Below are 14637 nucleotides of genomic sequence, written 5' to 3' on the forward strand. Positions count from 1 at the left end.
TATGTCACCTATGGGGCAGGCCAACCCTAGACTGTTGTGTTTTTAAATTGCAACAGAAGTAATATGATACATTATTGCATATTTTGCTTGAGATGGTTGTCAGATGTATGATGCTTATGGGATCAATGACATGCCGTTTGCACTCGGCCCCATTTATTTGCCATCCAGCGGTTTGTACTTGACACAAAGCACATTTAGCACATCGGACTCCCTACATCCTCGGTACCATCCGCCGTCTGCTGCTGTCAGGTCCCTTTTGTCCATGCATAGACCTTTTTCAATGCATGCTGTGACACGTGGACATGTGGGTCGGTCACTTTGCCTCTCAAATCATCCAGACGGTGTTTGGCCAATGAGATGCTGCAGAGCAGAAAGCAGTGTGACATTAACAGGCAGCGTCTTTGTACGTATGATGCACGAAAAAAGAGGTTTCGTAATAATTACTGATTTATACTCGTTAATGAGCAGCTATGTGAAGCCAGTGTAGCTCTCAGGGATCAGAGGCGACTTTTTCCCCTCAGACTGCAGTGGTTTTCTAAAACATTTTCTTGTCTGGGCTCTACAGAGAACCACAGAAACACAGAGGCTTTGTTTTAAGAATGGAATGCGGGCTTGAGAAATGAACAAAGTGGTCTAGATTCACAGATCGTTACAGAGCCTGTACCACAAATGGAAATATCTATATCATTCAGTCTGAAGTGGGAAAAATTACAAATTACAGTTCTTATAAACAGTAAGTACAAAAAACCAAAACAGCACATTTTTAAACAAAGAAATACAGTAAAATGTAACTGAACGCAAAGAGAAATAACAATCGAATGAAACTGCTATTTAGAGACATGTCAGTACCTTTAAAACGACATATAAAAATCATGGTCCCAGGAAAATCATGTCAAATATGAAGAGCGTGCAAAAGAGTGTCACTAAACCAAAGCATGCCGTTAAGATTTTAAGGGTCAGTGAAAATCCTTTATAAAAAGACGTCTTTGTAAATAAAACTGTAAACAAAATTGTCTGTCAACTAATTTTCCAACAATACTGAATTTTATGATCAATAAATATTAACTACAGAAAGTGTTTCAATTTCAACTAAAAAAGTAAAAGTGATTATGTTCCTTGCTTTCCAAAAATACCCTTCACCATAAGTATAAAATATATTTGAATCTTTTGTAAGTAACAGCCAATCAAATAAAAATGAGTCATTGTCATTGTACAGCATGTAGTACTCTCAATGGCCTCTGGGTGGCGATGGGTTTCTCAAAATTCCTTAACCTGTACAGACGCTCCTCTACTTACAAACTTTCAGACATACAAACAAAGTTCCACCTAGTACGACTTCTGGCCGCTACTCCCGCCATGCAGCAGCGTAGCGTGCGGACTCCCAGCATCCTAGTTCTTTGTACTTGTGTATACCCTTAAAATGATGTTGAATAACAACTTACGAACATTTCAAGTTACGAACGTCCGTTCGGAACGTAACTCGTTCGTAAGTAGAGGAGCGTCTGTATTTTAAAAATGGCTGCAGTCTGTTTCAGGACAGAGATGCATCTAGAAAGAAAATAATCAGAGGTGCATAGTTCAGGTCTAGAACATTTAAATCCAGACCAAGATTTTGTTTTAAGCAACAAAGTTGAGTATAAAGAGTCACAGAGTACTCAACTAACTAGTTGAAACAAAATCTAGGTCTGGATTTTTACTTTCTTCGCCTGAACTATCCATCTCTAAAAATGACCAAACAGAGAGCAGAGCTGCATCCATCGCTGCCATGCCTCTAAAATAATTCTCTAAGTACACACACTGCTGTAAAATAATGGTATTTTTAAATAGTGATCGGAAAGCAACCGTGGATCAGTTTATAAATACTCCTAATCTCTGTCCACCTAGACAGCTGACTTTGACATTCCCGACAACCAACGGCGACAGACGAGTGACCTGTTTGCTGACCAAAGGACGGGAGGTTAACAGGTAAAAACAGGGATTTTTCACAGGCTGGGCTGAGGCCGCGATGCTCTGCCGATACGCCCGTGGCGATGTACAGCCGCGCGTCACAGACACAAGCTGTACACTCTTCCCCGTGACGGGTAACGGCGTCTCTGCGTGGTCGAGCTCAGAGCCCGGATTCCCCGTCGCTCCTCTCCGCCGACGAGTCCACGGTGCCGTTGGGGCCCGGGTTCTGCTGTGTGACGAGCGGGGACGCCTCGTCCAAGCCCTGCACGTTGGCCACCACCTCCACCTTGACCTCCAGCAGCTCCTGCCCCCCGGCCTGCTGCTCCGCCCTCTTCGTCGCCTTCTCATTGATGTGGTGCAGGATTCCCGCCCCGAGGGCGTCCCCCTCCACGTTCACCACCGTCGTGGTCCGGTCTCTGAGAATAGCCACACACATCAGAGTAATGATGAGCAAACATACTTAGCATCTTAGCGCTTTCTAAATCACATTCATGTTTACATTTATTTCTTTAGCGGACGCTTTTATCCAAAGCGACACACAATTGGGAAAGCAACAGCAGCCAGTCCCCGGGGTAATTTGGGATTAAGGGCCTCGCTCAGGGGCCCGGTGGTGACATCACTATGCCTATCACGGGACATAAGCATTTTAAAGGTTATCCATGTAATGTTAGCTAACTCCTGCTCCCATACTGCTTACACTCATAGCTGGCCATTCATTGTAAGTTGAGCCTAGTCGACTCCTTGACAGCACCTATGTTTGTAATATGCTTTTTGTCTCACTTGTATTTCGCTTTTGAAGTATGTTCAATCAATCTTTTATGGAACACGCAGAGATAGGTACAATCACAGTACCGCATAGTGTGAGCTTGTGTCTCCTGTAACTGGGAAAATCTTACTCGACGTTCCAAGAACTTTCAATAGTTCAGATGTTCAGTCCTGATTCAGACTGATTTTAAGGAACTTAAGGGCGTGTGGAAAAACTGCATGGAGGAGGGAGTCTCACACAATCCAGTCGACGGCCAGCATGAGAGAGAGGTCATTGGTGGGCAGCCCGATGGCCTCCAGAATGATGGCGATGGTGATGATCCCTCCAGCCGGGATCCCCGCTGCTCCTACGCTGGATGCGGTGGCCGTCACCCTGCAGAGGAAGCAAAGCGGTGGCTTCAGTACAGAGCGAGACACCTGGGCGATCTCTGTGCAAGACATCCTCAGGTCTGCCTGATCTAGGAAGACTGCCAACTTCACGGATATCAGTATAGCGCCTTTAGCTACAGGTTCAGGAGCCGATTCCAGCACCTACAAGTGACACAGCTTCCATTGCTGTAATGGTATCTGAGGTGACTTTGAGTCAAGCTTTGTTTTGAGAAGGTCTACGTACAGGATGGTAAAGATCTGCCCGGCGTTGAGCTCGGCGTTATTCAGCTGCGCGATGAAGACGGCAGCGATACACTGGAAGATGGCCGCCCCGTCCATGTTGACCGTGGCGCCGATGGGGAGGATGAAGCGGCTGATCCTCTTGTCCACACCGTTGTTCTCCTCCACGCACCTCATCATGGAGGGCAGGGTCGCGGAGCTGGGGGAACAGGCATGGCACACGTGTGGGCGGCCACAGCGAGACTCAAGACTGACAGTCGGCCATGTGCAAAACGGACCCGGGATTCTTGGGTGCGATCTTTCATTCTGTGCCACTGGATTACATTAATTCATGTCGCTGGATTTGTAATCCGCGTTAGCAAACTGTAGCCATAATCCAAACTTCACTACACTTCAGACAAACTAAATGTGAAGCCCACTCTGTGTGTGAGTTTAAATATGAGCTTTACTGGGCTTCTGCTTAAAAAAAAATAGTCCTTCACCTGCCTTGAAACAGATTCATTTATAAGTCTATATTGAGTGTCAAAGATGTTTCTGTTTCAAATCCTGTCAAAACCCTTAGTCAGGTAACTTGTGCACATTTTAATGAGTAGGTTCTTAATCTGACTTTGCAGACAGACATGAAAATACGAGGATTCTGCCTCAAGGAGAGTTAAGGCCACTGCTAACAGCAGAGCTGGGCTTCTCTACCGCCGCCCTGGTGGCTCACCTGTGATGCTCCTCCATTTAATTGTATAATGATTTAACTGGAAATTAGTATTTTAATAACAAGACAGATTTAAATCCAACATGGTAGTTGAGACCACTGAGGATAACTGAATATACCCGGTCCATTGTGAAATGTAAGAAAAACTTTGCACCACTGAGGTAAATTTACAATTTAAAAATTTGAAATGATTGTAAGGAAATCTTGAAAATTAGCAATAATTTTAAAAGGCAAGAAATTGCAGTTTCTTGGCTAACATAAACTTGGGCTGCAGGCTCAGAAACGACTGGAACAATGTGATGCATGTAATCGGGCACGACCAATCAGGGACGGGGTAGAAGCCAGGGTGCGCAGCGGGCTGTGTAATTGGCTCAGAGGAGCTGTCAGGTGACGTCTGTTAGCGAGGACGGTACCTGGAGCAGGTGGCGAAGGCGGTGGTGAAGGGGGTGATTAGGCCGGACAGGAAGGTGAACGGGTTCTTGCGGGTGAATCCGAAGTAGATGAGGGGCAGCACGATGCCCCCGTGGATGATGTGGCCCAGGATGGAGGCGAAGATGTACTTTCCCAGACTGCTGACGAGCAGCACCACGTCCTCCATCTCCACGATCTTGCTCCCGACCAGGAACATGATGCCGAATGGTACGTACCTGGGTCAGGAGGAGCGACACCTCCCTCACTGAACCCCTACAAGGGCTACGCAACGGCAACCTGATCGGTTCAAATATAAGTAGTAATAAACTAACCACGACACAGCTGCTTTCCTTGATGCGTTTGTGCAAAATCAATGGCAAAATACATGCTCTACGGAATATTTTACCTGTTAGCTAGCTAAAATATATGGAAATAGTCCTTGTTTCAGTTTAGCAGTTAGCTTACCTAGCTAGCTTAAAATAATGACTGGAGGCTGATATACTAATGTACGGCACCCACCACATTATCCAGGAAACAAGCACCATTGTGGCGTCATTGAAGGCATTGAAGAAGCGAATAAGCTCCTCCCCCTCAGGCCCCAGCTTCCTCAGCGCCACGCCGAACACCATGGCGAACAGGACCAGCCCCAGGATGTTCATTCCCTCCATTTCTGTGCCAATGGGTACCTGCAGCCCAGTACAGCCAACATCATCCAGTCAGTACAGTCTCCGTTTTACATTAAGGTCCAGTAATAAAACAGCAGTAGGGGGCAGAGCTCTCTGTAAAGGGAAGGGCGTTAACAGACACCTCCTTGGGTTAAAACACCAATAACTGCTTTAATATTACTTTCAGAATTTGGATATTAAGAAGAATCACTCTCAGAGTGGACAGGAAGTGTTACTGAAGTTGTTACTAATTTAGCTAATGATCAATAGGTTGCAATGTGTCATTTCATTAACCAATAAATTTCATTAACCAATAATAATATTAGGACACTTCTGTCAGTTGTAGTAGTTCCCATTGCCCAAGTGTTGTAAATTGTGATTGATGTGCCACGTTTTTACACATAGAGGTTGGTTTAAAAATGACCCTCGAAGGCTTCGAGAGCCAATTGGGGGCACGGTTAGATATTCTGGGCCCCACGAAAGCGTATCATATTGGGCCCCCAACCCAGACCAATCCGATTATGTTCCAGGCACCCCTCCAGCTAAGGACCAAGGCGTGTGTTTGGACTGAAAGCCCAAAACATTACCGGAAACATTAGGAAACAGGGTGTCGAGCAAGGCAAGCCATTAGCATGAGGGGGGGGGGAGGTCTATCAGAGCAAGCATTTACTGAAGTACTAAAGCAAAGCTAACCAGATACATTCAGATGGATGATCTCGGCTGAAGATTGATGCTAGTGGAGAAGCAATATTTCACAAGTGGGCTGGTGATGTACGGGAGGTATTTTCTGCAAAAAATAAAATGAAAATTAAAATTATAAAAAGAAAATACCATCTCCATATTGTCTTTTAGCTTCCAAAGTCTGTGAGCAAAAATGAAAATCTAAATGAAATAGCACCATTTGCATTTTAATTTTCCACTCATGTATGAGTCAGATGTGAAGAAGAAAAAAAAATTTGCCTTTTAATTTTCAAGTTCACTACATGCAAATATATGTTAATCGGAGCGGGCGGAGCTGCGGATCAGTGCTGCGCTTCTCACTGCGTTTGCCGATTCCGGTGTCTTCGTGTTTCTTGGCCATCGTGTCGCCCAAAGTCACACGCAGCTTACGCTACCTACTTATCTGCAGCTTCCGATCCGTTTAGCTTCCTATTCACAGAACCACTAGAAGAGAATGTTTGCATGTAGTTGACTTGAAAATGAAAAGGCAAAGTAGGAAATGAAACGTCAAATTGGAAAATGAAAAGACAAAAAGGGTTCTTAATTTTATTTTTTAATTTTTCACATCGGACTCATACATGAGTGGAAAATTAAAATGCAAATGGTGCTATTTCATTTTAATTTTAATTTTTGCAGGATTTTTGTGCACAGACTTTGGAAGCTAAATGGCAAAGTGGAGATTGCATTTTCTTTTTATCATTTTCATTTTAATTTTATTTTTTGCAGAAAATACCTCCCATAGTGATGCAGCACAAGTGGCCAAAATGCAGCTCCCAGAGTCCACACTAACCCCCATTTAGCTTTCCATACTGCACAGGTACAGTTTCACGACAGTGACCCACTGGACATACTGCTGAAATTAGGTCAAGACAGGTAAGCCGAGTTTAAGTAAACAATGCTTTCATATCAGAGCAGCCTGAATAGCGTACACAACCTGGTTTGTTAACCTCCGCTTAACTCCCGAGGTCATCGTTTATGCTTCTGAAACTGCATATACTGCAAGACAAAACTTGCTCCGTGAAATTTGTTATTACAGGTTGAAGGTCCCTGCGTGAGCACTGAAGGGTTCACAGCTAAACTCAGTCAAGGTGCTGGATAGATAAAATCAACCTGAAAGTCACTGAATGATCCTATTTTTGTACCTTAAGTATACAGCTCTACTTCCTAGACCAGTGGTTCTCAACCTTTTTTGTACTGTAACCCAATTTTTACCATGCCTGCTCAGTTGAGTGTTCAGTCACTATGACTCTTTATGCTCAACTGTTTGGTTAAAACAAAACCTTCATCTGGATTTGTACTTTCTGGACCTCAGCTTTCCACTTCTGTCTGTAATGGATTACAATTGTGAGTAACTAACCCTAACGCTGTACACAACATTCACCCTGAACCTACCTGAACTACAACCATTTTGTGTTTCTTTCAACATCACTAACTTAGACCAATACAGACTAAAAACTAACTAGGGAAAATACCCCGCTTGCCCCCCACAGAGGGAAATTCGTATTGCTTCTTCTGTTGTGGTTGGTTCACTCCTGTTATATCAAAACCTCTCAAGAGAACTCAGACGTGTCACTTGAAACAGTAATCTGCATGTGCTTTTAGATTCTCGTGCACAGTATCCTTTCTGCCAGGCCTCCATTGCTGTGAATATTTTTTCCCACCTCTTTGTCTTTCCCCTACATGCTCACCGCCGGGGCTCCGCTCGGCTGCCCTTGTTCTTTGCCCTTCAGGGGTGATGTACAGTTATTGCCCCCATGCTGAAATGCTGACTCTTTACTGCCGTTCCATTAAGCGCCGATATGTAAATACACTCAAATAATACAGTCAGGCTCCATTTTCCTGCATGCAGGTATCTGGCCCTCAACCTTCTCCCGAATGTAGAAAAGTGAGGACAAAAGTACCAGTTTGTACCTTTGAGGGTACAATTACTGACCTAACCAACCAGTTGAGTACTCTGAGTACTCTGTGACTGTGACTCTTTATACTCAACTGGTTGCTTCAAACAAAATCCTGGTTTGGATTTTTACTTTCTGGACCTGAAATGCCCGCCTCTGTCTGAATTAGGCCTAAGGGCAGCCCTGGCTGTACCCTCTTACCTGACACTGCAAATGTTACCTTTAGAGCAGCTTCTGTGCAGAAGCTGAAAACACGTCTTGCTTCTTTGACTGATCCTCACCCGGTCTGTGGCATTTCAGCGCAGTTACACTGCAACCCTTTTTACTGCAGATGTCCACATACCTTCTGGTAGATGAGGCTCCCATTTGAGATGTTCCCAACGGCGACAAACTTGTAATCGGTGGCGTACTACAAATGTAAGGAAAGAACGGGGACCTGGTTAGGGATGTGGCTGCAGTGGATCCATGCAAGTCTGCTGGACATCTCAGTGATCAGCCAGTGAGGGCTGTCAAGGATCTCCTGCTTTTCATGACCTAGCACTGCAATAAGCAGGGGTTTACGCTTTCCCTGCATTCCCCCACACTTAATGAGGCTCGAGGTTCATGATCGTCCACTAGACTTAAGACGAGGGGCAGAGTCAGGCTGAGCATGAAGGGCTGCTAACTGACCCAAAAGCCGCGAAGACATTTGCTGGTACAGTAGCTGATTACAGGAACTGTGGGAAAACAGTCTATCCTACAGTTGACATGTTTATACTGGGGGGGGGGGGGGACAAAGTCCTGATGAGGTAAGACCTGAACCCTGGACCTGCCAGAGGAGGGAAACCCGGGATGGGTCTGTGAACATTTTAAACATATTGAGAGGTTTGCAGTACATTTATTTATCTATGAAATATTTTTGTCCAAAGTGAGAATGTGAGCGCAGGGTAAATTAAGGTTAGGGGCCTTGCCGAAGGGCCCCGCTGTGGTATGATTACTCTGCTAGCCATGGGATTTGAACCCACAACCTTCCAGACATGGTTATAGACCCCCAACCCTGCTGGGCTACATGGCACTACCTGGGGGTCCATCCGCAAGGCTCATCTTACCCTGGAGCCTGAAGTCTCACATAACAGGAAAAGTATCTGCTTTAATATAATAAGACCCACACGCATATTAGTGTTCGGACATCTTTAGAGGCGCTCTGTTACCCTTCTGTTAACTGGCGGCCCCCTCCATCCTGCTCTGGTGGGTGGGGGGCAAAGCTGACAGCTGCACACAACAACCCGGGGGCCATATTACCCAGTATTAAGGGTGAAGTGAAAGTCTCACTTAGTGTTTAACCAAACACACCAGGACTTCCATGATGAGAAGATGGATCCCCCCAACGTCATGGAAACATGGATTGTAAAGACAGCTGTAAACGGCCGCCACAGAGGTTTAGACTGGGACACGTAGGGCTGTTTTGTCTAGGAGACGACTCTACGGCAAGGAAGGGGGGCAAAAATCTAGCATCCCACTTACTGTGCGGAAGGCGGCCGCCACGAGATTGGCTGGGAACAAATTCCTAGAGAGAATAACAAAAAATAGAGTCAATGTCGAAGGATGTCTACTCTTCCCTTCAGCTACAGTATGTGATGCATAGGTCATACGCTGAGATGAAATCGCAGTCTTGTTGGTCACAGTGCAAAGAAACAGAAATAAATAGAGAGCGAATAATGACACAAATGAACTAAGGCAACGTGGACATTCTGACCAAAACAAATCTCGCAAGAGAATCTCGTAAAATAACTGGCGAGTAGAAAGCTTCTCGCACAAAGGCTTCCACTCGCAGACGGTGAGTGCCGTGATCATGACCATATTCTTTTCAGTCACTGAAAGATAAGTTTAAATTCGGTGGTCTGCCCCTTAGCCAGACGAAGCCAGGGTCACTGCATGTGCAGCTGGAGACTCAGTGACCTCTCACCCTGAAACTGCAAGCAAACCTTGAAAGCCATTTTTTTTTTTTTTAATTTCCACATACCAGTAAGTTATTTGTTAACTAAAGTAGGGCAAAACATCAGGACATATATACATATACATGCAATTTAATTTTGTATGAGTTCTTATTCATATCTGAGTTGTTAAATTTCATAGATTTGCCAAAGTAGCCAATAAATTTTTGAATTATGAAAATTTAATTTATGTACAGATATGGTGCAGAAATCTTTTACCTTATGTTTAACTTCTTTAAAAATATGTCACGCTATTTTTTATAAGCCATCTTAAGTTAAAGTGAAGTTTAAAGTGCACTTTACTTATGTGATCACGGTTATTACTAAGAGATTAAAGAAAAAAAGTTTAAGATGGGTAAAATCTGCAGGATGATTGTTTAGAAAGTCAGGATAATACCGGCCATCATTTGATATGTATCACTAAGTGTGGTTTCAGTTCTGATACATGAGCAAGAGTATTTGATAACAGAAATACTATTACGCTCCCTTGGAATGAACACGCGGTTGCGCGAAACTAAGATGAGTCAGAACAAAAGGAATCAAACAACAGGGATTGAACCCCCTTTGCTGGACGCCGCGTGTACATGTGATATAAGAGATAGAAAATAACACAGGCTATTGAACGAACACAAAATAACAAATAACAGTCATTTAAAATCCCAGGCACACACATAGACTACGTAGTAAAAAGCATGCGGGCTGGGACTATTTTATCGCTGAAAATACACAATATACAGTTTTAATTCTGGCTATCTTTGTATTTTGCTAGTAATTTCGATATATTTCTTGACAATTATTATCTCTACCTCGTTACTATGGACTGGCGACTCTCATCACTGTAGACGGAATAATCACTCGCTGTGATTTCACTGCTCCTTAAAACGTTCATCATCATGCCTCTCCCACATGAACTATGAAAAGATTTTTATCTAGACGTCGGAATTAAATAAAATACCATACCTGGCAAGGTCTAAGAAGGAATCCGTGGTCTCCTTGCTTGTTGTGACTGTTTCCAGCCCCAAACTATTAGTGTTTAGTGCCCCTGCACCCACTCCCGGTTTTATAATGAATGCCAGCACCACGCCGATGCCCGAAGCGATCAGCGTGGTCACCAAGAAGTATGACACGGCGATGCCACCCAGTTTGCCCAGGGAGCGGGTGTCCAGAGAGGCCGCACCCGAAATCAGGCTGCACACCACCAGGGGAAGGATGACCATCTTCAGCATCCTAAGCAGCATCTCGCCGGGGAAGGCGAAATAAGTCACCTGCGCCCGCGTCAGGTTCATATTCCTGACCATCATACCGAGACCAGCGCCCACCAGAACTCCCGATACCGTGAGTATTACCAAAAGATTTCTCTTAAAAAACTCCACTAGAGTATCTTTGAATATTTTTGGACCCCTGGCTGCCACTTCGTTAGTTAAAACAGGCGATTTTGATTTTACATATCCGTTGGCTTCATTTTCCGTACCCATTTTCGCTAAATTTATGTAAATAGACCTATATTAAACTAGGTTGACGCTATTTTGTTAAATTCAATCCGATTTGCAAAGCTGATGACTAAACGAGCAGTTAATGGTTCAGCACGCGAAAATGGGCACCTAACGGTCCTGTATTGTGGGGCGCAACGTGCACCTCTACTAGCAAGATGTCAATATATTGTGCTTTTCAGAGCATGCGCAATAAGAGCTGAATTCTTAAAATAATGATGCAACTTGACGAGATATTGCCTCGTTTGTAATATACAGTATAATTGTCATTACGGAGAATGCTATATGGTTGCGATTAATCAAAATAGCTAGTATATTCCTACTCTTCACTGAATATGGAATAAATTGGGTAATTACAGTATAACATGTATTTCATATTATAAATAAGAATTATTATAAATATTATGCATTGCATTCAAGAAATTACTTGAATAAGCCAAACCGACATTAATTTACGTAAATTGTATATAAAGGCAGAGAGATTATTAATATACATATTTGTGCATTATCCGAACTTAACCACTTGATGGCGCTAAACGGATGGACGGATGGTTGGTTGATCACTCAATTCCAAAGTCAATCTAATTCGCAATAAATTGCTTTTCCCACTAGGTGGCACCATTTGTCTAATAGACATCCGAACTTCAATTTATAATTTTCTTTCTTTATATTTCCGTGTCCATATACTTCATAATTTCTAATTTCTTCCGTTAATGATTATCATCATAAATTATTAATTAATTCAACATTTGAAATTCAAAATGTATTTTGAAATGACTGGAGGCTTTTTCTGGAATTTTCTCCACACACCACCTCCGTTAGCCCACCACCTCAGCCTTACTGGTACATATGTCCCATCCCCATTCCTGAAATCTCTTCAGTTCTTTCACACACCCATGCCTGTCCTAATTCCCTTCAGTGATCCACTTTCACATTCTACCATTCATGACATATTACTGTCACTGTCCAGCAGTCTTAACGGTGTGTTAACAGATATAATTACCAGTAATAATAGTATCTTATCTTACCTCTTCATATTTTATCTTATTTTAATCACAGCTTGTAAAAGCAGCCAACTTTGTGGGTATAAAGAATTGTGTTATCAAGAATTTCCCTCTGTGGATCATTAAGGTTTATCATATCTTATCTTATCTTAATCGCAGTTTGCAAAGGCAGCCAGCTTTGCGGGTTTTCATTTTGTCAGAGCACCTGATTAAATCAATAATGTAGAAAGAAAGAGGGTAGCCTCTAGCTGGAACAGCGCCTGTGCACTGAATGGTTCACACCTGCAGGATCCAGGTGATGTCATTTTCCATCCAGACTATTCTTCCAATTAGGCAGCGGAGTGCAGAGCACAATGAGAAGCAGCACAGGGCAAGCCCACTACTGCGATTCGGCGTAATACACACTAAATATGCAGCTTTAAAATCAATACAAAAACCATCTGTCCATCCATCCACCTACCAATGGTTCATCCTAGTCAGAGTAACAGCATTTAAATGGTGATATGTTGATGTAATATGACATATATATATATATTTATATAGTGCCCTTTAAAAAGTGATAAAAGTCTGTTTGGAGAAGAGCCAAGGAGCTACAGAGAGAAAGGAAAAGTCCTGCATTATGACACACTGGGGCTGCAGAGCGGCGCTGTGGGTGACCTCACACCTCCAGAGTTGGGGTTTTCTCACCCGCCCCCCCTCCCCCCACCACCCCGTGTGAGCATGGAGCTTGCATGCTCCGCCTGAGCTGTGTGGCTTTCCTTCAGGTACTCTGGTTTCCTCGTACCATCCAAAGACCTGCAGTTCAGTGAAATGGTTCCTCTGAATCCCTTACATTCAGGGACACTCCCACCTATTGCCTGCGCTGCCTGGGATTGGCTCAGGGTTCCCCCCATCACCCGACTCAGGCCACTGGTTAGAAAATGCATAATAAAAATGCACTTAATTTCTCATTTTGAGAAGTATATTTATAGTATACTGAATCTACTATATGATGTGTTTTATTGTATACAGAATTTAATGGGAATACTGTATTAACTCCATTTTTTTACCCCATCTTGCTCTCCATATGACACAGAGACACACGCAGGTGTGGGGGTCACAGTGCAAGGTCAGCCAGTGTGCAGTGCTTCTGGAGCTGGGGGTTAAGGGTCACGCTCAGGGGCCCACAGACATGTGATTGTTGAACTGAAGCTGGGCTTGAACTGGCGACCTTCTGACCACAGGCACAGAAGCTTAGCCTACTGAGCCCTTATATTACCGTATATTTATACATTTAATTAAGTTAATTAATGTGACAATGCATACATTTGGTTATAACTTGTGATGATATCCAGCTATACCTAGAGAGACTTAGCTGAATGGACAGTATGCACATGCATTTTAAGATAACAGATTTTCAGTGTCCAAACTCTCAAATTAAATACATTAGTATGAATCGTTTAGTGAATGTAATGGGTGATGGGTATATATATATATATATATATATATATATATATATATATATATATATATATATATACATACATACATATATAACATCATGAAGACAGTAAATGGGCCGCTTCCCTGAAATCAGCTGTCATAGTGAGTGAGTGTGTGTGTGTGTGTGTGTGTGTGAGAAAGAGAGAGAGAGAGAGAGGGAACAACAACGGAATGTGTGAATTTCCCTCGTCCTATTTGTGCCCGCTGTCAGACGTGCGTCACACCCACACACGCGAGCGCACACGCGCACAAACGTTCACCTGAATTATTTTTTAGACTGCTACTCTTTAAATTACAAACGTTTTATAAGTAATGACTAACATCTTCCTCCTTTCAGCGCAGGTCTTCCGTTTTGTTGTTTTCCAGTAATGCATATTTTCAGTAGTGGAACTTGAGCCTTCTACTTCCTGTTATGCTGCCCAGATTTAACTTGTAAAAAATGACCAGGCACTGCACCGGCATTATGCCAACATCCAGTGTTTTTATTACGTCCTTTTGGAATTGATTAGTATATTTTACAGTGCTTTTACGAATGCATGCATGTGCGACTGCATTTACCTGAAATCCACCAGCTGCGTGATGTATTATAAAATTTGCACGTCAGAGCAACGGTTCTGGCTCTATACATGCAACACGGGACAATGTTCAGCTTGGTAAAACGTGTCTTCGGGCCACACATGCAAACACAAGGACTAATATTTATTGAGCACAGAACTTACTGCGCCCCTGCAAAATCATAACATTACATTTATTTTATTTACACAAATCACTGTGACAAATTGAGTTTCAATTTTGACGAAATTACTTTGGAGAGCGCATCATTAAACGGACATCTTAGCGGCTTATAGAGAAAGACTGGGAACATCACATATGACAGTTAGTAAAGTTCATTCAGATTTGCTATAGGCCTGATTATAATTACGCCCCTCATGTTTTATATTTTAAAAACAACAGCACTGTAATGCTTGGT

General features: G+C 43.2%; 1 protein-coding gene across 1 annotated transcript; it reads right to left on the reverse strand.

Moving 5' to 3' along the window:
• Positions 1 to 136: 136 nt before the first annotated feature.
• Positions 137 to 11333, reverse strand: LOC111850750 (neutral amino acid transporter A-like). Its single transcript, XM_023824956.2, has 8 exons — positions 10652 to 11333; positions 9222 to 9264; positions 8062 to 8127; positions 4958 to 5124; positions 4441 to 4674; positions 3326 to 3520; positions 2951 to 3085; positions 137 to 2363 (listed from the first exon to the last, which is right to left on the reverse strand). Exons 1-8 carry the CDS (start codon positions 11164 to 11166, stop codon positions 2108 to 2110), a joined length of 1611 nt encoding a protein of 536 aa, XP_023680724.1. The 5' UTR covers positions 11167 to 11333; the 3' UTR covers positions 137 to 2107.
• Positions 11334 to 14637: the final 3304 nt, after the last annotated feature.

This window comes from Paramormyrops kingsleyae, chromosome 20, assembly GCF_048594095.1.
Source record: "Paramormyrops kingsleyae isolate MSU_618 chromosome 20, PKINGS_0.4, whole genome shotgun sequence".
NCBI classification, from domain to species: Eukaryota; Metazoa; Chordata; class Actinopteri; order Osteoglossiformes; family Mormyridae; genus Paramormyrops; species Paramormyrops kingsleyae.

Coding starts and splice junctions, on each gene's coding strand:
- LOC111850750 (XM_023824956.2), bottom strand. CDS start 11,166: ATGGGTACGGAAAATGAAGCCAACGGATATGTAAAATCAAAATCGCCT. Junction 3,086..3,325: donor GGGCAGATCTTTACCATCCT/GTACGTAGACCT, acceptor CTTCCTCTGCAG/GGTGACGGCCACCGCATCCA. Junction 2,364..2,950: donor CTGGCCGTCGACTGGATTGT/GTGAGACTCCCT, acceptor GGCTATTCTCAG/AGACCGGACCACGACGGTGG.